Genomic DNA, 23,747 nt, shown 5'->3' with positions numbered 1-23,747 from the left:
AAAGATCCAACTTTTGTTTTTTCAATGGGAAGAGGGTCATGTGACACATCAAACTTATTGGGAATTTCACAAGAAAAACAATGGTGTGCTTTTAACGTAACTTTATTCTTTCATGAGTTATTTACAAGATTCTGACCACTTATAAAATGTGTTCAAAGTGCTGCCCATTGTGTTGGATTGTCAATGCAACCCTCTTCTCCCACTCTTCACACACTGATAGCAACACCGCAGAAGAAATGCTAGCACAGGCTTCCAGTATCCGCAGTTTCAGGTGCTGCACATCTTGTATCTTCACAGCATAGACTATTGCCTTCAGATGACCCCAAAGATAAAAGTCTAAGGGGGTCAGATCGGGAGACCTTGGGGGCCATTCAACTGGCCCACAATGACCAATCCCCTTTCCAGGAAACTGTTCATCTAGGAATGCTCGGACCTGAAACCCATAATGTGGTGGTGCACCGTCTTGCTGGAAAAACTCAGGGAACGTGCCAGCTTCAGTGCATAAAAAGGGAAAACAAATCATCATGTAGCAATTTCGCATATCCATTGGTCTTGAGGTTTCCATTGATGAAGAATGGCCACACTATCTTTGTACCCCATATACCACACCATACCATCAAGATGTGCAGCACCTGAAACTATGGATACTGGAAGCCTGTGCTACCATTTCTCCTATGGTGTAGCTATCAGTGTGTGAAGAGTGGGAGAAGAGGGTTGCATTGACAATCCAGCACAACGGGCAGCACTTTGAACACATTTTATAACTGGTCAGAAACTTGTAAATAACTCATGAAAGAATAAAGTTACGTTAAAACCAAAGCACACCATTGTTTTCTTGTGAAATTCCCAATAGGTTTGATGTGTCACATGACCCTCTCACCATTGAAAAAACCATTTGATCCAAAATTGGCTGACTTCAAAATGGCCACCATGGTCTCCACCCATCTTGAAGTCCCCCCCCCTCCTCCTCCCATATACTAATGTGCCACAAACAGGAAGTTAATATCACCAACCATTCCCATTTTATTAAGGTGTATCCATATAAATGGCCCACCCTATAGAATTACTTTATAAATACATAACCAATTAATGCAATCTATTGTGTTGTTTTTCCTGTTTTCTGTTGCTTATTAACACAAAAAAAATCTAGCTATCTAGATCATTTCAATAAGTTGTTTGCATTCAGGTATAATGGCCCTCTTCTCACTGTATCTCCAACTCTTTCCCATTACCAATATGGTTGTTTTGAACGTCATGATTTTGTGTAATAAGCAGTTTACAAAAGGTGTGGTAGTGTTTTGATGGAAAAAAATGCTATTTTGTAACCTTGGGGGGTTGAATTGGCCACAGCTGAACTAGGATCAATTAGTGATGGTATTGATTTCTGTAGAGAAATGTGTCAGATACATTGAATTTCAGATCAATTCATCTACAACTTAACATTGCTTGAAGCAAGTGTTTGATGCCCTTTGATAATGATGATGTTGTTCTACAATTTGTTGCATTTAACACATGCAAATAAATGTAAGTAGGCCTAAAATCCTAGAGACTTGACTCATAGGCCTTGTCAGAGATAAACAGGATAGCATCAGTAATGATTCACTCTATGTGAGTAATTCCTGTGGATTTGGTTAATGAAACACTACTGGCAACCCACTTTATCAGAGAAACAAGGACAGTTAAATCACAGCAGCTCTGCTGAATAATTTACCTCTAACCAGTTACATGTCATTTTAGGAAACTTTGTATTAAATATATTTTATTTGTATTGTAGACAGGTTGTTACATGATCCCACATTCATAAACATGTTACACAATTCTGTACAAAATACATCTGCATAACTAACTACTGTAGAAAACTGTAATAACAGTTGGAAAACTGCAATAAAGAAAATACAGACTGTATCAAAATTCATTGTCTGATTGCTCAGGACTGGTCAGAGTTAGGGGGCAAGTGGATGCCAAGGCTCTGCAGCAGGTTTGAGGCAGGTCCAGCGAGGCCGGCCTGTGAAGCCAAGGACTCCATCAGGTTAGTGACCAGATTCAAGTCCACGTCCAAGGGCTGGAACTCCTCTTCTGTGTTCACTGAACATTTAGCTGCATCTGCTCTATAGCTACCCTACAAAAGATATTAGACAATGTGCAATTTAAAAAATAAATAAATCAAATAAATTAAGAAATAAAACAAAACATTTAAAACTTTTGTGAATCATTCAAAATACTACAGAATTTATACAGTAACACCACTACTTATAACGTCACTGTAACTGAGCAGACTACTATGATCTCACAACCATGATGAATTCAAAATGAGATCATTTTACATGGTTGGTTTTATTTCAGACACAGAAACATATTAGCTTAGGTTTAACATGACTAAAAGTAAGTTACCTAGCAGCTATAAAGTGTTATTTATAGCCCTCCCCAATTATGTCAAAAATATTTCTCTGTCTTTAGATAGCCATTGGTTTGTATTGCTTTATTGGCAGAATACGCACACAAGAACGTGTAGTGATATTCCTGACAGTGATGATCATTTCAAGACAAAAATAAAGAATAAACCTTAATTGAATGTCTGTTACAATCTTTAATTAACCAAACTGAAAAGCCACTGATGCACTAGTTGAAATAGCATTACGCTAGCAGAGGAAACCTGATTATTGATTAAAGTAAAGTAAGCCTCCTGTATTTAGGGCAGACTGAATTGATATTCTTTCCAGACGTTATGACTATATGACTATATTTCAAACCTCCCTTTTATTGCTAAGATTCTAGAAAAAGTCGTGTCACAGCAGTTGTGCTCTTATCTACAAAACAATGACATTCATGACATTTTTCAGTCTGGATTTAGACCAAATCACAGCACAGAAACGGCTCTAACAAGAGTAACTAATGACTTACTCCTTTCACATGATAAGGGCTATATATCTATTCTGGTGCTGCTTGACCTTAGTGCAGCATTTGATACCATAGATCATGTGATGCTTCTTGATAGGCTGGAAAATCTGGTAGGAATAAAAGGATCTGCCCTCTCTTGGTTCAGATCTTATTTATCCGATCGTTACCAATTTGTTTATCTGAATAATAAATCCTCTAATCATACTTTAGTTAAATATGGTGTTCCACAAGGATCAGTGCTCGGCCCTGTATTGTTCACACTCTACATGCTGCCACTGGGTCGACTAATCCGTAAGCATGGGATTCAATTCCACTGTTATGCTGATGACACACAACTGTATATATCAGCCAAACCCAATGATGTTGCTTGTCTACGTAAAATAACAGAATGTCTAACTGATATTAAAGACTGGATGATGCAAAACTTTCTCATGTTAAATTCTGATAAAACTGAGGTCTTGTTACTAGGTAAAGATACTCAGATACATTCACTCAGAAATGCTGCTATTGATAATTCAACAGTAAAACACAATGACATCATTAAAAACTTAGGGGTAGCCTTTGATTCGACTCTCACATTTGATACCCACATATCCAATACAGTCAAAACCGCCTTCTTCCACCTACGCAATATTGCCAAAATTCGGCATATTTTATCATTAAAAGATGCAGAGAAACTAGTGCATGCTTTTATAACTTCACGTCTAGACTACTGCAATGCGCTCCTGGCAGGGAGCTCGTGCAAAGCGTTACACAAGCTTCAGTTAGTTCAAAATGCAGCAGCCAGGGTGCTCACTAGAGCTAGAAAATTCGAACATATCACCCCAGTTCTCTCGTCCCTACACTGGCTACCTGTAAAATTTCGCATTGACTATAAAATACTCCTCTTAGCTTATAAATCTCTAAATGGTTTAGGCCCGCAGTATCTTACTGAACTTCTCATACCTTATCGCCCGTCACGTACACTTCGTTCACAGGATGCCCATCTACTCTTTGTTCCTCGCATTAAGAAAAACACAGCAGGAGGAAGAGCCTTTTCTCACAAAGCTCCTCAACTCTGGAATAGCCTTCCGGTTACTGTTCGGGGCTCAGACACACTCTCAATCTTTAAATCTAGATTAAAAACCTACCTTTTTAAACAAGCTTTTGGTTAATCACTCACCTTCAGGTTACTCCTTCTATATTGGTGTTCGGGCTGGTTTTCATATTATCACTGTTCTGTGTTAACCCTGTCATATCACCATAGCTACAGCATTCTTAGTTAGCTGTGTAGTAACCGCCAACACGCTGTCTGTCGCTGGGTTCTCTTGCCTGACCAGTGGAAGCTTTTTTCGCAGGACAAATTTCCCCGTTCTTTACCATGACCCTACTAACCTCTGTGTTTTTATTTGTTCCCTTTGTCTGGCTTTCTTTCTCCTGTCTCTCTCTCATGCTTTGAGATGTCCTGCTGCTCTCCAGGTGTTGCCCTGATCCAGCCCCTGTGTCCTGTACAAGATCCTGTCCTTGTCTCATCTACACTATCATGCTTGGCCATGCTGTTTTATTTCAGATTAACTCTGCACCTAATTTTAACTCACACTGAATCCCTGATCACCTCCTCCTTCATCAGACTCATACATCACTAATATCATCATCCTCACCATTTTCATTTCTGCTTCTCCATCATCACCAATATACTACATTTATATTACTATAACCCCTTCATCGGTCATTTCACTTTTACTTCTGTTCTCTGTTGTGTCTCCGGTGTCGACCCGAGGAGGATGGGTTCCCCGTATGAGTCTTGGTTCCTTCCAAGGTTTCTTCCTCGTGTGCTGAGGGAGTTTTTCCTTGCCACTGTTGCCCCTGGCTTGCTCATAGGAGGCTTGGACCCGGATCTCTGTAAAGCTGCTTTGTGACGACTTTTTGTTGTGAAAAGCGCTATATAAATAAAATTTGATTGATTGATTGACTATATGTTACAGATACCTGTATATAATGAGTTAATAATGGTTCACATCTCAGTTTGGTTTTTCTACATGTAGATGAATATTTTTAATTTTTAAAATTGCTGCTATGAGGCAATTATCCCCTTGGTTAAAGTTTAGCCCCACTAATCATTAATCTCTATTGACGGCCCTGGCCAACTCACTTTGCCACTGTTGCGGAAACTCTTGCCGACATTTGTGGTTTGCAGCTCATGGTCCATTTCATCCATGTATGCCCTCAAACTCCCCAAAGCCTCTGCTCCTGCCTGCTCCTGAGCCCCTGCTTCTTCATCTTCACCATCCTCGTCTTCATCGTCATCCTCAAAATCATCAGAATCCAGCTCCTCTACTTTTCCACCTAAAAAGCAATGTGACCATCGTATAACGATTTTAAGTGTTAGTGAATGCAAATAGGAGACCAGCTAATATCAAAGAAATGTATTAAAATGCCATACACTATATAATAAAAAAAATCATACATTAAATGTATATAAAATCTTTATACTATAAGTATTATTATAATATCATGAAAGGTCAATCTAGCTTATGAGCAAATCATTTTCAAAAGGAACAGAGGACTAACATACCCAGCAATCTGTCCATTGCATTGGTCACTGCATCAGGGTCAAAACTGAAGGGCTCTGCCAAACAAGACCTGGAACCCAAAGAATAGTAATTTATTGCTTATTTAAAATATTACTACAATATTTGCAAAGTTCTGTCATGATGTAAATACTATAAAGTGATGGTTTTTAACTATAGCCCTGCAGTGCCAATGTCAAGCACAGTAAGCACAGTTTGGTCAAGAGGAGTTGAATCAGTTGTGCTTGACAAGGACTAGAGTTAAGACTCCTAATTTAAAGGGTTAATTATAATGCAGACACCGTGGAAATTCAGCCCCTTCGTGTGATGACATGGCCTTGATGAAGTCCTTCATCCCCTGTGTCACAGCAACAAGACTGTAACCAGCTTCTTCTTCCTTCTCCTTTTCCTCAAATGCTTCTGTTCTTTGTGAGACCCTGTGGCCCCTTCTTTCCTCCAGCAACACTTCCAGCTCCTGAGGAGTGATGTTCAGCCAATCATCACCTGCAAGCGCACCCCAAGATTAAATCAAACACTTCCTTATATATACACAAACATTAAGGCAAGAGTTCCCAAGGCTAGGGGTTGAGATCTAAATGGTAATGTTGTCTTCATTAAAGTGACAATGGGAAAACTTACTGTCCTCTGGTGGCAAAAGTGTCTCTTGTTTCTGTAGTTCCTCCAGACTATAAGGGGTACTATTTAATACCTGCAAAATCTCCTCACCTGGACCATGGACACTAGAACTGGAGAGATGATTAAAAAAGATTAACTACAAATATTAAGTGAAAAAAATATACAACATATGGTCAAAAGTACGGTTGGGGGATTAGTTCTGGATCACAAACATCACTAAAACTCCTCAAAAAGATCTTGGAAGAAGGTAATTAAATACAGGTCTACTGATCCTCAACAGAGAGCTACTTCTAAACACTGGTCCTGGAGGCACCATGCCCTGCATATCTTAAGGTTTCCCCTGCTTTTACACACCCACAGCAACACTGAAAATACTTGTTCATTAACAGCTTGGTTGAATCGAGTGTGTTTGGAGAAAGGAAATCAATAACTGTGCAGGGCAGGGTGCCTCCAGGACTAGGGTTGAGAAACACTACACTATGCCACACTTGGAACATGGTGACTTTAGACTCATGCGTTTGGCCCATTCTTCTGGTCCACACCTTGGAGATTATAAAAATTGTATCTGCACAACTGAACATTTGTGTTCACAATGGATGCTCCTTAAAGTAGCTGAAATGATTATAAGAGGATTTGGATGTGTGTTTGCTTGTAAGTATGCTTAAGAAAAGTGGAAAAAGTAGATAAACAGTTTCTATTTACCGGTTTGTGCTGGTGACTGACTGCTTGAAGAAGTTCTCTGCAGAGGTCATTAACTGTTTGTATAGCACAGAGCCTTCTAGTTCCCCCTAGACACACACACACACACGATTAGATGTTAATGCCAGAAGAACTTGAACAGTGAGGGACTGGCACCCTCTCCAGGGCGTGTTCCTGCCTTGCGCCCAGTGATTCCGGGTGGGCTCCAGACCCACCGCAACCCTGAACTGGATAAGCCGTTACACAAACTGAATGAATGAATGAACTTGAACAGTGTTTGTGTACATAAGTTCCAAACATTGTCCTTGTCTGTTCACCTTGAAGTAGCCATTCCTCTGCAGACTGTACAAAAAGCCTCTCCATCGAGGGTCACTGCTGACTGGCGCTTCTTGAAATGCTCCACATCTAATCTTACTACAAAGGATCTCAAAGCCATGGGCCTGAATGACAGAAAAATACGCATGCATGTAAACAAGGGCACAAAACAAAACCAGCAAAACCGAAGAGGCCAATAAAGCACATTTACCAATGGGATACTACCCCTTGTATATGAAACATTTATCAATGTTTATCAGTGATAATTTACACAAAATTGACTTGAATTTATATTCATTTGTGGAGTATTTATATTAGTTTATATGTCATTGCTGTCCAATCAAAAGCATGTATCTTCATTTTGTTTGGTACATCATTTGAACACTGCAGCTGTCCTTCACACCGTCAAATGTTCATGACGACTGGACCAATAGAAATGCTCCAGAAATCTTTTTACATTGACTTCCATTGAAATTTAAGGTTTTTCCTTCACCTGTAAAGCTGCTATTTTGGAGATCCATGTTTTTGATTGAACACCGACAATATGCATCTAAATATGGTTATCCTTTCAAATGATAATTCTAAACTTCTGAACACAAGCTTGTACATTGCCTATTGAAACAACAGTTTTAGTAAACTGAAAATGGATCATTGTGCTATTAAATGATCAGGGTCAAGGCCCAGAAACTCACCAGCTTCATGCCCAGCTCATGAGCTTTGTACTGGGGATGAGAGCGAGGGGGCAGGGTGTATCCACTTCTCCGATCAGGCACAAAACTTTGCTGCATCAACTGAGCATACAGACAATGAGTGAACATTACCTAGAGAGAGAGAGAGAGAGAGAGAGAGAGAGAGAGAGAGAGAGAATGGTTATCTATGGTTAGAGACATGCTTACTCACTATGTGTGAGAAAACTGTTCAGCTTTAAAATTTTACTGGGAAACAAAATATTTTAAATTGGCAGTTTTGGAACCAGTTTGGAACCAACATCCTACTGAAATTAAATGTAGCCCCTCTGAAATAACATTAAACATATGTAAGCAGGTTATAGATTTACATATTAGATCTATTATTTATATATACATTTATTGAGTTTCTAGTCCCTAACAAATTAACTAATTATGAAAGCTATTTATTTTCTCTTATTTTGGTGTGTTCCAAAAATACATTGGAATGCAGAGATCAAACCCGATATACTGAGCAGGTTTTGACCATTAACAGAATATAATTAACAGTTTGGTAAAATTATTTTAAACTATTTAAGAAATAAATATGAAGCTATTTAAAAATAAATTCCTGTACATAAGGACTAATATAAGTTGATAAAAAACACAAATCCTACACCCAATATTTCAGTGAACATAGAACATAGAACAGACATACTGATGTGAGGACCCTTGTATCAGGGGGGAAGTTCTGGAAAGTTCTGCAGGCCTGCAGGTCTATTGGGTCTCGCAGATAGAATGCAGATACGGCAGGCGCGACAAGATCAGGTCGCCGTGACAGCACTACAGCAATAGATGCAGGAACGTAACAGTGAGCATGATGAAGACCGGCCTGGATCTTATCTGGGTACCTACACACACACACACGCAAAGAAGGCTTTAACCCAAGTTCATTAACCCTGTTAGTAGTGTCTGCCAAAAAAAGTAATAAAATAAATAAACTAACGAGTTATGAATATTGTTTTATGGCTTAGGCCTGGAACCAAGATGAGCAGATTAATAGCCCGGTTTCTGGTTTCTCACCCTTGAATTCTGTGGTCGATTGCTGACCGAATGCGCTGGTCCGCCAGGCAGTAGTCAGCATGTTTGTGCAACATGTCGAGAGCATCCTGCAATTGTGGGATTGACTCCCGGGGCCAGCCCACCTCCCCTGAATGCACACGATTGGGTAGTATGTGCAGTTCTCCCTGGTACAAAAATACCTACAGAGTGATGGCGAAAAGAGCAGCAAATCAGGACATAGCAAGATAGAATCCATATAGTTTGTACAGTTATGTACAAACATGTGCAAGTTTACACACTTGGTCAAAACAGGATTTGTTGACGTGAGAGCACACTTTTAGGGCTTAATTTCTATTTGTTTGTTGAAATTAATTTCAGTGTAACACAAAGTGTTCTTGCTACAGTAGTTCCAGATTCCTTCTTTTTTCCACTAAGAAGATGACACTATAACCACAAATGAAATGTTTTCAATGTATTGTTCACTATTTAATTTTGCTAAATTTCCCCAGTTAGACATGAAATATTACTAGAAATTCAGCTCGTTGAAAATCACTCTTTAACATTGTTATTCCAAATTAAATGCGCTACTAAATGTTTACTGGTGTCATTATCAGCCAATAAAAAGACACTCAGGATCAGGCAGCAGCCAATGAATGATTTCAATCACTGTAGCAGATAATCAAAATTCATTGTCTGTAACCGTTCGTCCAGTTCAGAGTCGCAGTGGGTGGCAGTCGCAGAGCCTACCACACACAACCTGGAAGGGTGACTGACACACACACACACACTTACACACTTTTGAGTCGCCAATCCACCAACGTGTGTTTTTGGACTGTGGGAGGAAACCCACACCGATACGGGGAGAACACACCAAACTCCTCACAGACAGTCACTCAACCCAGAACCCTGGAGTTGTGTGACTGTGAAACTACCTGCTAATAATATACTGGTATCATTATCAGTCAATAAGAAGGCACTCAGGATCACGCAGCAGCCAGTGAATGATTATAATCCTTTTAGTCTACACTGCACAGCAGCAAGTATAGCGAGCAAACACAAAAACATTTGTGAGAGAACGCAAGTGCTCCAGTCCTTAACCTTGAGTACAGATCGTAGGCTGTGTAGACTACAGTGTGTGTGTGTGTGATCCTTTGCTGGCTTCTGCCATGTAATGCTTGTGTGTGTACATATTTATTATTATAACTTAAGATCCTAAGGATTAAGGTAAACAACCAACATTTTGTTGTTGTGGGGACATTCTCTCCCATAATCACCATTATCACCAATCTTTTTATCACATTTTCAAACATTGTAGTTTTTAAAATAAGAGCAACCACTTTTTTCCCAGAGTGGGATTTTGACTCAAAAGTGCACAAGCCAATGGAAATGGCAAAACCCACAAAGTCAACAATACAAAATGGTGTGTGTGTGTGTGAGATAGTGTATAGCTATGTTCATACGCCTGTATCTGTTGACATGTACATCTTTTTTGCGCTTTCTATGGACCAGGATGACAGGAGAACATGAGCACTGTGACAGTGTAGGTAATTTTGCTAGCTGTATGTTGCACAGTACATGAAATTACAATGTTCTCACAACAGCAGCAAGCATTTTTGCAAGAATAAAACAATAACATAATTACTGGCCTTACCCTGTTCTCGCTGCTCTCAGGATCCAGCCATTTGGGCAGATACTCTGCTGCCTCGATCAACATAAATTGGCCATCGTTGTCATGGACACTGGCAGCCAGGTGGCTGAAGGTGTGGGTGAGGTGTTTAAGCAGGAAAACAATGAACCACTCATCTTCCACATTATCGCCAAACTCTGTGCTGCCCCCCAGGTGAGCTGGCATGCCCCCTAAAGGTAAATATTTACACTGCTTAACAAGAACACACAGCTTTATTTTTAACCCATTTTACAGCGCTGGATTTCTTTTATATAATCATATAGATTGTTTACCTTTTCAGAATGTGCCATTTATAAGGTCTATACATTGAAAATAATCATATAAACACCCACTTTGAAATTTACATGATTCCCTCACAAATTTAAACAATTAAATCGCTCAAGTTTCAGTGAGAAGCTGAAAGCCAGCACAAAAAATAAAAGTCTAAAGGGACTAATCCATCAAATGACAGTTGTGATAATAGTTGCTGAAGATAAAATCACCCTATATTTTCTTTTTCCAAATGATGCTTGTTGGAATGCATATTTTTATTACGTAAATGTGTTTCAGTTGTCATTAATGGCATAAGTAGATTGCATGTAGCATGTAGTAAAGTATAAAAAGTGTATAAACACGGGTTGTACCTTTCTCTGGACAGTAGCTGAGGTTAAATGGCTGCTGCTGCCAAATATATTTAACCAAGAGAGGGGTAAGCTCAGCAAGGATGTCTTCCAACAGCCGGAGTAGAGTTTCCTTACTGTCCTGAAGGTCTGGAGTGACCAGAAAAAGCCTGTAGTGGACCACATCTTCAGGCACAGGCACCTTCTTCAAGAGATCCATGACAGCAGTGTCTATCTCCTGTTGATTTAAAATATAAGTTGTGTGTTTTAACTCTGTTTAAACATTATACGCCTAATGCACACATAATTCTGATTTTTAGAAATGAAGATAAAATAGAATAGTGGATAGTTTTCAGAATTCTGATTCTATTAAATGTTCGAATATTTAAAGCTTTAAGCAGAAGTAGATATAAGAACATCAACAACAAGAAAAACTGCATATTAAAACGTAGAATTATTTAAAGACAACCTATGATCGTCAAACCCCTAAACTCAGACTGCAGTTCATTCATTCATTCATTGTCTGAAACCACTTATACAATTCAGTGTCGCGGTCAGACTGCAGTTTCAAAGCTGAAATGGTCAACCGTGGTGCTTACTGCTGATTTCACAAAGAAAACACAGAGACCTGTTAACTAGATCAATCACTTGAATTTCTCTGAAGGAATGCTTAATACGTTCACCACGTATCACCGAATTAACGTTTGTTAAGAACAATGTTATTGAATTAAGTTGTTGTACGCAACAATAACGCAGGAACTGAACAAAAAAAAAATACTCGATGTAATTAAAGACTTAATAGGAATTAGGGCAAAATTCGAAGGACTGACATGAAAGTGAGGAAGCAAGACAGCTTAGTTTTTAAACAAATATGACGACACTTATGACTACAAACCAACTGTTCTGCCTCAAAGACAGTGCCAATACGAACACTTACACATTTACAACGTCCTCATGACCTGTGCCCTGCAGTATCTGGGCAGGTTTCCGCATGACTGAGGCAGTTAGAATAAAATCATCAAATTTTTTATTTAAAATTTTTTTACTTACTTTCTTATTTCACTCCATCAGAACAACAACCGCACCAGACGCAAGCGTGATGTTTTGCACATGCGTACAACGCACTCCGGCCCATCTAAGGCAGCTGAAAAATCACGTGTCAAAATAAAAGACTCCCTTTTTACCGTCTTGGAATTTCGTTGAATGAAATGGGAATAATCAGTTTAGTATCTCTTCGCATGTTACATACAGAAACGTACAAATTTCAATAAAAAAACGGGCGTCGAAGGACAAGGCCAGGCCCCAACCGATTTATGAACCAAGCACCACGCTATATGTCCGAATACCCAAAAGAGTTTCAAAAACATATTTATGTTATCGTATAACAATTAACATATACTAGATCACTGGTACTATCTAACAAAAATATGAATGCTTTGTAGTGTATGGTTCAATAATTCACAGAAAATGTGATTTTTCTGCTTTGTCTTGCAACTTCACATCGAGGGAGGCGTTCCCCACTAGCGCCTCGGCCTCTTCGCCCTGCCTCCGCTTGGAGTTTTAGTAAGCTGATTGGCTCTTTGTGCTAAAGGGCGGGACTTTATCACCAAACAGTCGCCATGTTGAGAGTTATGAAAACTCCCATTCATATTTAAACCAGTGGCCGCTTTCCTTAATTATATAGTCTCTGAAAATACGCGTGCGTCACGTTGAACTTTTATTTTGACAGGACCACAGTTTTGATTTGGAAGTTGCATGTGTGATGCAGGTTTGGGTCGTGTTTTTTTTTTTACATCCCTTAAGCCTTCATATTGTCGTGATGTTTACTGTTAGTGTCCTGAGCTGAGAATGGGAGAGGCTGAAGGCGCTGTGCGTTTTTATTGCACCGCAGGCGGCGGAATGGAAGCGTTTTTACTGAAGGAAGTTAAACACAAACTGGGGGCCACCGAGGTGCATTTCCCTTTTGCCGTTTATTGACAAGCATGGGAACAATTTGAACACGTCTTTCATCGCCTTTATTTATGTTAGATAAATGGGTACCACAAGTAGGGCTGTGTCCTTACACATTCAGAAGATTTTTAACTGTAGTGAATGAATAAGAGTTTTTTTAATATCAGTGGTAATGAAGAAATTAATTCAATTCAGCATTGAAATAACTGAAATCTATCTACTTTATTCTTTCCACACACTGTCCACCCTCCATCTACTTTATAGCTCCATTTTATATGTGTACACTGCGGCTTGTTAGTTTATCTACCTCGTTTATCAGTTTCTGCCCCAGGATCTCTCTTGTTCAAATGAGTTTTGGGGAGTGAAGACGTGTTCTCTGTCTAGCTCAGAAGCTATGTTTATTTATTCTGAATATCTGGAAAAACTGGCCCCTGATTACAGGAATGTGTGTGTATCAGGTGGAAGACATTCCTGGAAGAGTGTTTTTTCGCACCAGGTCTTCTCTACATGAAATAATGCAGCTTAAATCTGCTGAGAGGCTTTTCCTTCTTCTCAGGAAAGCACCGCCCCTTTCTCTCCCCAAAAATCCAGGTGTGTGACTCACATCACACAGGTGTGCACCAAATTTAAAGGCATAGTTGAGAGAATTTTAGACTTTTATTTTGTAAAATGACATTAAATTACGTTGAAACATTTCTGTATATATATCCATTCATGTTTTTTAAAAAAAATAAACATTTGCTCAGACTTGCTGTCTCAAAATACCATTTTTTGAGCCATTTTTCACACTCAGGAAAAAGCCTAATTTCTATACTTTGTGTTCCTCTTTTAGCAAAAGCAGTCAGTATAATACAGCAAAGCATTGTGGGATCTCCAGATGTTTGGAGTCATGCACTCTGCACCTGGTCTGCGTTTCAGGCAGAGCTCAAAGTCTCTGAGGGACGAGGTCAGAAGAGGAAGAGAGATGAGGAAGAGAAGGAGGAGGAGAACAGAAGAAACGAGATTGTGGAGAGCGGACAACTCGGAGGTCTCTGTCAGGATCATCCGACATTCAGGGTCAGCTGCCGCTGCAGTGGAGCTATTGCTCGCTACTATAACTCTCAGGTGCTTATGTTTGTGGGTATTTTTGTGCAATAATAAAGTTAACATTACAGTCTGAAGTAATAATAAATTTTTAATATCCTATATGACCTTAGTAAATGTAAAATGTTAAATGATATAAATGAAAAACTTAATATGGAGTATAAGTAAAAAGAGTAAATAATGAAAATACTGAAGTTCTTAAAGAAAAATATTAACTATATAATTCAATTAATATTTAGGAAAATGCCATGTATGTACTTTATGATCAATTGTCAGCTTTCCAAAATGTTTGTGTATGAATGAGATTTTTACTCTGTGCTTTTATTCGGTCATCGTAGAACTTGAGTCGTATCATTGGAGCTGCCATCAGCCGAGAGCTTGGATGGAAAGCTGACTTAAGACAGCCAACTGTCGAGGTACAAACATTTTACCATTAATACATATATCTCACCAATATTATGAAATCAAGTCTTGTTTTGCTGCATTTGAGTGTATATGAATCTTATGTTTTTCATTTAATCTCTTGGTATACCAGGTGAATGTGCATTTAAATGATGATCACTGTGTTTTCGGGATTCCTCTGTTAAGGTATATCTACTAATACAGTTAATTTCTCTGTGAAAGGACCATGGGTTTGTATATCTGTTCAATAGATGTTATTTTCTAAGCATAAATTCATAGAACCTAAATGTACGTGTGTAAGTTTTAATGCTCCATTACCATTTATGTGCTAAATGTTTTGGTGAGAATAAGAAAAATCTGTCAAAAAAATAAATAGTTCATTTTTCTCCAATATTCCAAACTCAGTAGTTATTATTTACAAAAAATTGCAGAAATTCACTGTATTGTGTGTTCGGTCAATTTCACTTAGAAAATCAACAAAACAATTGATTTGACCAGATGTAAAGATTCTGCAAATAATGGAGTTTGGTGTGTGTGTGTGTGTGTGTGTCTTTTAGGCATCCTCTGGCCAGCCGCAGCTATATAAAGCATACTGGGCTTAGGTCCACTATTGCCTGGGCTATGACATCATTGTGTCCTTTACAAGTATTTTCCAGTGATCTATATTGAAATAAAAACAGTTTTTTATATATAAATTCACACTAATATTATGCACGGAAGAAAAAATATGTAGGGTACAATAAAATACCTAGCAATTTTAAGTACAGAGAGCCACTCTGTTTTTTGCTGTCTCTGACTGTCTTTCTCTGTTTCTCCTTCCTTGCAGGAGACCTCTGTGATTTTAGACCCCATGTGTGGAGTTGGCACAATATTATTAGAGGCAGCCCAAGAGTGTCCGGTGCGTGTAGACACTCCCTCACATTTTTACACTGATTTTGGCATGTACAGTACTATATACAGCACATAAAAGAATTCAGAGACTTTTATTTTCACTAGCCACCAGAATGACATTCACAAAATATGTGAAAAGACATGGGTTTCCAAAAGTGTAGTTCATAAAATAATTTAAAGATATAGAACATGGGACCCTTAGCCACATGCAGGAAATCATTTTACTGTCCATTCTTTCACTACAAAATGCTATTGGTTTGAATGGTGTAAAGCTGTTAAAATGGCCTTGCAAAAGGAAATGGACACAAAATATCTTAAAGAATTAAAAATCACACACAGAACACAGAGGTTGCAGGTGTTCTTAGATAAAATGGACTGGGAACCCATTGCCAAAACCTCATAATCACACTATGTGTTTTGGATTACCTAGATCCCATGGAGCATTAAATGCTGCCAACATCTACTACGGAGCTTTGAATGTGTTGAAATATATCTCTGCAAATTTTAACTACTAAAAAGAATGTAAGCTGTAATAAATGCTGCCCATGGATACAGTAACAGTCCAAATGTGTTAGTTGTTGAGGCTTCAGTGTAATTGTCTGAAAAACATGTTTCTGCTTCTATGTCTTTCTTAGTTTTCTGGACCTTTTGACTGGAAATTAAATAAATGAAGGGTGGTCTTCCACAGTACTTTTATATACAGCAATGACAGTACACATATCTTATGTAAACCTGTGTGTGTAGAATGCTGTGTTTATAGGAATGGACAGTGAAGTGGATCAGTTGCAGAAAGCTGCAGAAAATGTAGACTGTGCTTGTCTGGGAAGTAGAATACTGCTAGTGAAATCGTCCTGCATGGGTACGTTTTTCTTGTTTTGTTTTGACTTTTTGTCTTGTTATTTTTCTCTTAACATCCCTAATTTATTCATTTGTTGTAATATAGTAGGTGAATTATGACTGCACAATCATTGTAGGCCTCACACTCCATTCATCAATTTGTTGCAAGTACAATCTCCATTTACAGAAAAGTTGGGATGCTGTGCAACATGTGAATAAAACAAAATGCAATGCTGTGCAGATCATTTAAACCTTATATTTAATTGAAATAACAACTTATCGCTGCATCCACAAATGAAAGTTAAAGCTCACAGATGCAAAGAAGAAACAAATGCCTACTTTGGCCACAAGCTCATTTCAGATGCGCTGATGTGAAGTAGGTGCTGCACGGTGGCACAACAGGCAGTATCACTGTCACACAACTCCAGGGTTCTGGGGTTGTGGGTTCTTCCCTATGTCTGTTCAGGGTTCCTCTGGGTGCTCAGTTTTCTCCTGCAGTCTAAAAACAAACATTGTTTGGTGAACTGGCTATTCAAACGTTTTCATGGTTGTGAGTGTGTGTGAGATTCCCCTTGATGTACTGTCCCGGGTGCATTTCTGCCTTGTACTTGTGTATGTGATAAAGCAGTTACAGAAAAATAACTGATTTAATAATATTTGCACAATGTAAAGTTAATATATAAATAGAGTTTCCAAAAACTTGGGATGCTGTGCAAAATGTAAATACAAATAAAATATAAATGTGCTATGATGTTAAATATTACAAAAAAGTTAGGATGTGGGCGTTTACCAGTGTATTGAACCCCGCATTCTTTTAAAAACACTGTAAATATTTGGGAACTGAGGAGACCAATTGCTGTTGTTCTGAAAGTGAAATGTTTTTCCATTATTTTCCCATTTATTTGTTTCAAAATGCACCAGTTTTATTCAATTGTTGACAGATCTGTATAAGTTTATCACCCTGAATGTTGTTTATCAACCCAGGAATGTTGTTGTAATCCATGCAGAACGTGGACTGGCCTTGTCTTACTGAAATAAACAATGCCATATGATGTTGTCTGGATGGAAGCATGTTGCTCCAAAACCTGTATGTATTGTTCAGCATTAATGGTGCCTTCTCAGATGTGTGTTGTACACTTATAATAAGCCAGACATTCCCTCTGACCTGCTGCCCAGAGGATGCAAAGGACTTGATTTCCATATGGTCAGGCCATATGTCATTTTACCACTTCACCTCATTCGTTCTGTACGTTACGGTCTGTAACTGTTCATCCAGTTCAGGGTTGCAGTGGGTCCGGAGTCTATGCAGAATCACTGAGCCCAAGGCAAAAACGCACCCTGGAAGGGCTGCGTGTCCATCACAGCACACCAGTCACTCACGTTCATTCACAGCTGTTGACACTTTTGTATGGCCAATCCCTCTACAAAAGGTTTTTTTTTACTGGGAGGAAACCAGAGCACCTAGTGAAAACCCATTAGGACACAGGGAGAATACACCCTCACAGATATTCACCAAAGGTGGGCTTTAAACCCACATCGTCAGGACACTAAATTTTGTACATCTGTGATGCTGAGTGGAAAAATAATCAGATTCAAAATCATAATAGAATATATGTTCTTCTACTACGAAACATAAATGTGTTATATATAGATGGTGTAAAGTGTGCAATTGTTACATAGATCCTCTGTTTGTTTTAATGTGCAATGAGCAAGAAATCAAAATTTAAAGGAACACTATGTAACATTTTTACCATAATATTACAGCTTCAAAATCACTATGTTGCACCACTGACCTGTAATAGGGAAAATATAGCCCTTTATAATACACCCCATAATATTTACTTCAGGCTGAACTGTGAAAACATTTTACCTTTCAGAGGAAGATAGGAAACCACCTCTCCCTCACCCCTCCCTTAACCCTAGCCTTCACCATTGATTTCAGTTCAGTGCACTAAAAAAATGAATTGCATTATGGGGGAGACCTAGGAGTAGCAAACCCAAATCTTATGTAGTGTTCCTTTAAGGATGCTTTTGGTTTCTGAAAATTAAACAAAAAAATGTTTCCTCTATTTCTGTAGCTATCCCATTGCAGGCAGGATCTGTGGACACAGTTCTGTGTGATGTTCCATTTGGCCGAAAGTTTAGCTGCAGTACAGACATGACCACTGCCCTGCCACAAATACTGACTGAAATGGAGAGGTAAATCAGTAGACTGTTAATGCTGGAGTAAGTGATTTTGTAGAAACCAGTAAGCAGTAGCTAGTTTTTGAAAGAAATACAACCCAAAAAAATTCAACCCTCCTACCCCTAAATCACAGGAATGCTACAGCTTCATAAGTGACACAGAATGCGGTGTAGAACACCTCCACTTTAACAGAATTTACATTCCTCATGTCTCATTCACATTTAAAAATAAATAAATAAATAAATCAACAATTATACAGATGTTCACTCTGGTTTGTCCTCTGGCTTCACCCAGCCTCTTTTTGTTGGAATCCTTCTCTAAACCTGTCCTTGTTTGTATGTGTTTGTATATATATATTTGTATTTTTTTTTTTAAATCTGTTCTGCACCACTCTCTTTCATTGCTCCAACCTTCAGTGGTATTTGTTTCTGTGTATGTGCATGGGGGCAGGGTGATTTAATAAACAGGCATGAAAGCCATCCAATAATTTCATTGGGTCTGAGTTAAATGATTGGACAGGGATTTTACACTTCTGTGTCCTGCGTAAAAGATTCGTCCTTTTTTTTAATTTCATTTTTATTTCTTATTTTATTTTTCATTTGATTTATTGGTTGCTTTCAGAATATAAAGAAGTATAACAAAAACAAATCACCTACTCCAGCTTTAAAAGAAACAAACTTATTTTTGGTAGTAGGATATTAAAGAAGTATTTTGGCATACAAATCGAGTTTTCATATTATCCTTCCTTACCAAAATATAACTGATCACCCAAAATATATTTGACTTTTGTGAACTGCCTAAATTATCACATAATTTCATAAACTAGTCAAATAAAAATTATTTCTACTACTGTAAATTATTTGATATTATTATCACAATCTGACATCTAATGTTGTTTGATTTTACAGAGTTCTCCGTGAGGGTGGATCATTGATTCTTCTGTTAAGTCTCCAACTGTCTGCCCAAATTAATAAAATAATCAAATCAAACAAACTCAACTCACACTCAGGTGCAGCCAACCATGATGTGGGGTCACATGACAGCGCACACACCATGAAAACTCAAATCTCAGAGACAAGTCAACACAACCAGACAAAAATACTAAAGTTTAGTTCATTGCATTTGCAGAACAAACATAAAGTAAGCCTTGGCACCACTGATGCAATCATACACACCTACATCAAGGCACACATACAGACTGAAACACACATTACTATGCTGAATTTATAAATAGTAAAAAGTTAATTTAATAAAAAGTTAATTTAGGTACAGGCAACAATAAAAGGAACCTCAACCACTAAAAGCAATCTCTCAAACATTCTTAGTCATTATTACAGTTTCCATTATTTCTGAGAGATATTTTAAGAAATCTGCTGGAACTTATTAAAATTGTAATAAATGAAGAGTTGTTTCTGACTTTATTGTAGTACTGTACACACAGACACAGAGAAAGTCCAATGCAGAATCGACTGATCACAAATAAAATAAAATTATATTATGAAGTGTGTTGCTCTGTTATGATTATGGCGGATTTAGATGGATTTATGTACTCATTCAAAAGCAGGTGTATATGTGTATTTGTATGTCTCTGCTAGGTGAAGGATGATTTTAGAGTATGTTAAAAAGCCTGCAGCAACCACATTCTTCACTTTATTGTCTAAACTAAACCACAGATGAGTCACTGAAAAAAAAACTGTGGGTTGGTGTGGTGTTTTGTGGAGAGATTCAGGATTTGGAAAGTACTTGAGTAATTGTACTTTGTTACTACTTAATTGCTACTTAATTAGTACTTTATTCAAAAACTGTTGTGTTTATATTCTTACTTGATTGCTACTTACATTACATAAATAGCGTACTTCTTAATTTGTACTTAAAGTACCTGAAGCAAAGAAATAACCCACGGTTATTCTAATTTGTCATTTACAATGAAAATGACCAATGGATTAACTGCTGCATTTTTACCACAAATTACAGTATTGTAATAGCCTTGGAAGATGGGTATTGAGACACAGCCATACGGCCAGAAAGCAATAATTATTTATGACCCCAAAAAGGCACAAGTGCAAAAGGAAGTAAGGGAAAAGCATTATTTGAGCTTGGTATATGGTGATATCTAATACCAGGTCTTGCTGAACAGGGATGTGTGTGCCCACAACAATACACCAGACACACAAACAAGCACCCCAAAAGAAATGAAAGACCTCATTTTATACGTATAAAACACAGACTGATACACCTTTCATCCACACTGTCCTATCGTGAATTGAAAATGTAAGATTTTGTACAACTTGTTAAAGTAGTATTTTAGTGAGTAGTATTAGTATTTTTATTTAATTTTTGCGTGTGTTGCTGTCTCATTTACTCTTCTTAATTAGATCTTAAATAAGAGGTTAATCGTTTCAGCATATTAATCGATGGGTTGTGCGCACGCGTACTGCACGACGGAGGCCATGTTGCGGTTCGTCCAGTCGCTATACAATTTACCGAACCGACTCTTTCAAGCTGATTCAATATTCATTTTTCCCCCAGGCTTTTCGGCATTTTAAGTCATCTTTATAATCATGTATTTAACATCTCCTAATTCGCTGATTGAATGATATTCGGCACTGGGTCAGATGCATTTAAGAAAAGTGTATTTAAGCATGAAAGGAATATGTTCTCCAGGACCAGGAACTTGTGTTATAAAATGTAAATTAAAACGTCATCCCTAATCTCAGTCTATCGATGCTGTAGAACCTCAAAAAATATTAGTAAAATAATAATAGGGAAGAAACGTTGCATAACTGGTTCTCAGTCTAATACAGTGTGCAGATTTATGCAAAATTTAGGGGTGCCTCTGGTCACATTTCATCTGAGTGAATGAGTATTCTTGTTCCATATGTGAAGGAGGGACACTTTAATTTTTAATTTTTGTGTATTAATGATTCTACTGTTTTTGCAACAAATATATAAATTGCTACTATAGCTTCTACGTGTAAAAGTTACGTTTTAAATAATATTCATATTTAAAAAGAGCTCTTCAAAAATCTTTATACATAGAAATAACCATTTGAGAGCAAAACAAAAATCAGTTGTAAATAAAACAGGTACCTGGCATATTCATTTAACCAAGATTGTTCAAACTTTACTTGTGACTTAAAGACAGCTACCTTAAGGAATAAATGAGTGGGAATAAAATGTTTAGGTACACTATAGAATTGTTGTTAGTGTTACGACGCAAACGTCATAGAAACGCCAGGAAAAAAGAAAATGAATATAGGAATAAAATAGGATATGGGTCCTTTAATAATTCGTGTCTCGTCGAAGAGTTGGAGTGAGTGACAACAATTCAAAGTATATAAACATTTTATGCCCGCTCAATCATTCCTTACAATAGCTGTTTTTTAAATCACAAGTAAAGTGTGAACAACCATCGGAACCGACTCCCTAATCGAGTCGGCTCAGAGGCTCGGTTGAGTTCTGACTGGCAGAGAGGCTCTCAGTGTTTGTGTCGGTGCTCGGTGTGTTTCTCCGACGCGGCGCCGAGCCGACATGAACAGCAGCGTGGATCTGTCGAGGAGAAACCCGCAGGAAGACTTCGAACTCATACAGCGCATCGGCAGCGGCACTTACGGAGATGTTTATAAGGTGCCTTAACTTGGCTTGTCTTGTCTTAGCCTAGCGTAGCTTAGCTTAGCCGTTAGCTGTGTGATGAAAACAAACGGGAGCGGCCCGCTCGGTGTCGGGTGCTGAAATGTTGCCCGGGGCTCTGGGGGGCTGTTGGTGACGCCGTGGTTTTAATGTTACAGTTTTGCGCACTTCAGTAACTGTAGGACACAGTAGAACGACGAGGATGTGTGCTGTAGCTGTGGACTCCAAAACGCTTCTTCACGATGTCCTTTAATAAAGCCAGTGGTTGTGATTAGCACCATAAACACTCAAAAATATTTATAGTTAAATGACTGGTTAAATGGTTCTTCTCTGATGGCAAACCTGCTGGTTCTGTGTTCTGTATACTCTGGTCTTTGTCTGTCTAATAGTTATTCTCTAAAGAAAAAAGCTGTGATACATGCTAATGGTTCTGTTTGTTCTTTATAGTTGGTTCTATGTCTGCAGATGTTGAACTTCTCTGATATTTAGAACCTACTGAACATGGTTCTCTTATAAAACGGTTTAAATGCCTACGTGTTGCTTTACCCGCTTAAATAGTTGTCCTCTCTGTTGGATAAACCTGTTATAGATGGCAGAACCAAATACACTCACATAAATTTAAATCCAGTAATTCTATGCCCAGTTAAATGTTTGTGCTCTGCGATAGAAAACCTATCTGTCTGTGGTTCTAAACAATTCCATGGGTACTCAAAATACTTTGCAAACCAAATGCAGGTAACATTTTAACAAATCATTTTTATTGGCTCAACTATGTTCCAGTATTATTAAGAGCAAAATAAAATTTTCAACCTATACTTCATGACACCACTGCCATAAGAGAGAGAAATGATATAGATATAGTGATAGATATATTTTGAGGATTTTAGGACTAGTCTACATCATGGGCTTCAGTGTGCATTAATTCTCTGGCGTCTACTGTACGGCGTGACCAAAATAAACATGATACTTGGGAGACATTTTCACAGTACACAACAAATATCACAGTATTCAACTATTTTATAGAGAGATTTGGTAGACTGCAGAAAAGAACCTGTAGTGCCATATTATAAACAAATACAGGGATAAGAAATAAGTGGTTCAGTGTTTTACATTGCACTCATTCCTGTTCAACGGGACTTACTGTGCTCTCTATATAAAGTTCTTGTGATATTCCTGATAACCTGTAAAACGAATATTATTTATCATCTTAACAAAAATATCATCTATTTCAATCTATCCATCCAGCTGTGTGGAATCTGGGTCAAATTAAATCTTCAAACGTTCCTTTTTAGTGGCATTACTCTCCTCTTGTTGCTCACTCTGTATTGGTGGTAATGGATAGCGCTGAATGTTTTGAGGAAAATGTCTAATTGTCATTTTTTGGCCAAAATTGGGAATGCAGTTATTTCATAGAAATGAAGTAGTGTTTTTTTTTAAACCAAGATGATCTGGCTTTAATCATGAACACACATTTTAGTTAAAATTGTTTTTATCATTTTGTTCTTAGTGCACAGTACAGTGTTTGGCGGCCTCTGAATGGTGTAACTCTGTTAAACACTTTGAATGTCCAAATTAAATCTGTTTTTTATAATTGTACTTGATAATGTAGGCCGTAATTAAAATGGTAGTTCTTGGATATTTTAAACTGTGATTTTGATA

General features: G+C 38.0%; 3 protein-coding genes across 8 annotated transcripts in view; 2 read left to right on the top strand and 1 right to left on the bottom strand.

Moving 5' to 3' along the window:
- Positions 1-1,131: 1,131 nt before the first annotated feature.
- ecd (ecdysoneless homolog (Drosophila)) lies at positions 1,132-12,263 on the bottom strand. Of its 2 annotated transcripts, none has more exons than XM_066671776.1 (13): positions 12,161-12,263; positions 11,135-11,348; positions 10,476-10,681; positions 8,846-9,024; positions 8,481-8,673; positions 7,790-7,918; positions 7,100-7,222; positions 6,786-6,871; positions 6,087-6,193; positions 5,750-5,951; positions 5,453-5,520; positions 5,030-5,223; positions 1,132-2,119 (listed from the first exon to the last, which is right to left on the bottom strand). In XM_066671776.1, exons 2-13 carry the CDS (start codon positions 11,328-11,330, stop codon positions 1,928-1,930), a joined length of 1,875 nt encoding a protein of 624 aa, XP_066527873.1. In that variant the 5' UTR covers positions 11,331-11,348; positions 12,161-12,263; the 3' UTR covers positions 1,132-1,927. The 2 variants fall into 2 exon arrangements, with proteins under 2 accessions (XP_066527873.1, XP_066527883.1); XM_066671786.1 differs by lacking the exon at positions 12,161-12,263 and adding an exon at positions 12,048-12,153.
- Positions 12,264-12,807: 544 nt separating this feature from the next.
- On the top strand, positions 12,808-19,929 carry thumpd2 (THUMP domain containing 2). The gene is made up of 10 exons (XM_066682263.1): positions 12,808-13,060; positions 13,519-13,651; positions 13,893-14,164; positions 14,482-14,559; positions 14,679-14,731; positions 15,103-15,190; positions 15,372-15,443; positions 16,181-16,295; positions 18,352-18,472; positions 19,367-19,929. Exons 1-10 carry the CDS (start codon positions 12,959-12,961, stop codon positions 19,686-19,688), a joined length of 1,356 nt encoding a protein of 451 aa, XP_066538360.1. The 5' UTR covers positions 12,808-12,958; the 3' UTR covers positions 19,689-19,929.
- Positions 19,930-21,905: 1,976 nt separating this feature from the next.
- map4k3b (mitogen-activated protein kinase kinase kinase kinase 3b) overlaps positions 21,906-23,747 on the top strand; it is a 34,727-nt gene continuing 32,885 nt past the window's right edge. For all 5 annotated transcript variants that reach the window (XM_066671733.1, XM_066671725.1, XM_066671716.1 and 2 more), the window contains exon 1: positions 21,906-22,085. In XM_066671733.1, the coding sequence (XP_066527830.1) occupies positions 21,990-22,085 (96 nt within the window). In that variant the 5' untranslated portion in view covers positions 21,906-21,989. The remainder of the gene's footprint in view (positions 22,086-23,747) is intronic.

Source organism: Hoplias malabaricus, chromosome 1 (assembly GCF_029633855.1).
Source record: "Hoplias malabaricus isolate fHopMal1 chromosome 1, fHopMal1.hap1, whole genome shotgun sequence".
In the NCBI taxonomy this organism is placed as follows: Eukaryota; Metazoa; Chordata; class Actinopteri; order Characiformes; family Erythrinidae; genus Hoplias; species Hoplias malabaricus.
This window is presented reverse-complemented; position numbering and strand designations above follow the sequence as displayed.

Coding starts and splice junctions, on each gene's coding strand:
- ecd (XM_066671776.1), bottom strand. CDS start 11,330: ATGGATCTCTTGAAGAAGGTGCCTGTGCCTGAAGATGTGGTCCACTAC. Junction 5,521..5,749: donor GAAGGGGCTGAATTTCCACG/GTGTCTGCATTA, acceptor TTTGGGTTCCAG/GTCTTGTTTGGCAGAGCCCT. Junction 5,224..5,452: donor TGCAATGGACAGATTGCTGG/GTATGTTAGTCC, acceptor ATTGCTTTTTAG/GTGGAAAAGTAGAGGAGCTG.
- thumpd2 (XM_066682263.1), top strand. CDS start 12,959: ATGGGAGAGGCTGAAGGCGCTGTGCGTTTTTATTGCACCGCAGGCGGC. Junction 13,061..13,518: donor ACAAACTGGGGGCCACCGAG/GTGCATTTCCCT, acceptor TGTGTGTATCAG/GTGGAAGACATTCCTGGAAG. Junction 14,732..15,102: donor TTCGGGATTCCTCTGTTAAG/GTATATCTACTA, acceptor TGTGTCTTTTAG/GCATCCTCTGGCCAGCCGCA.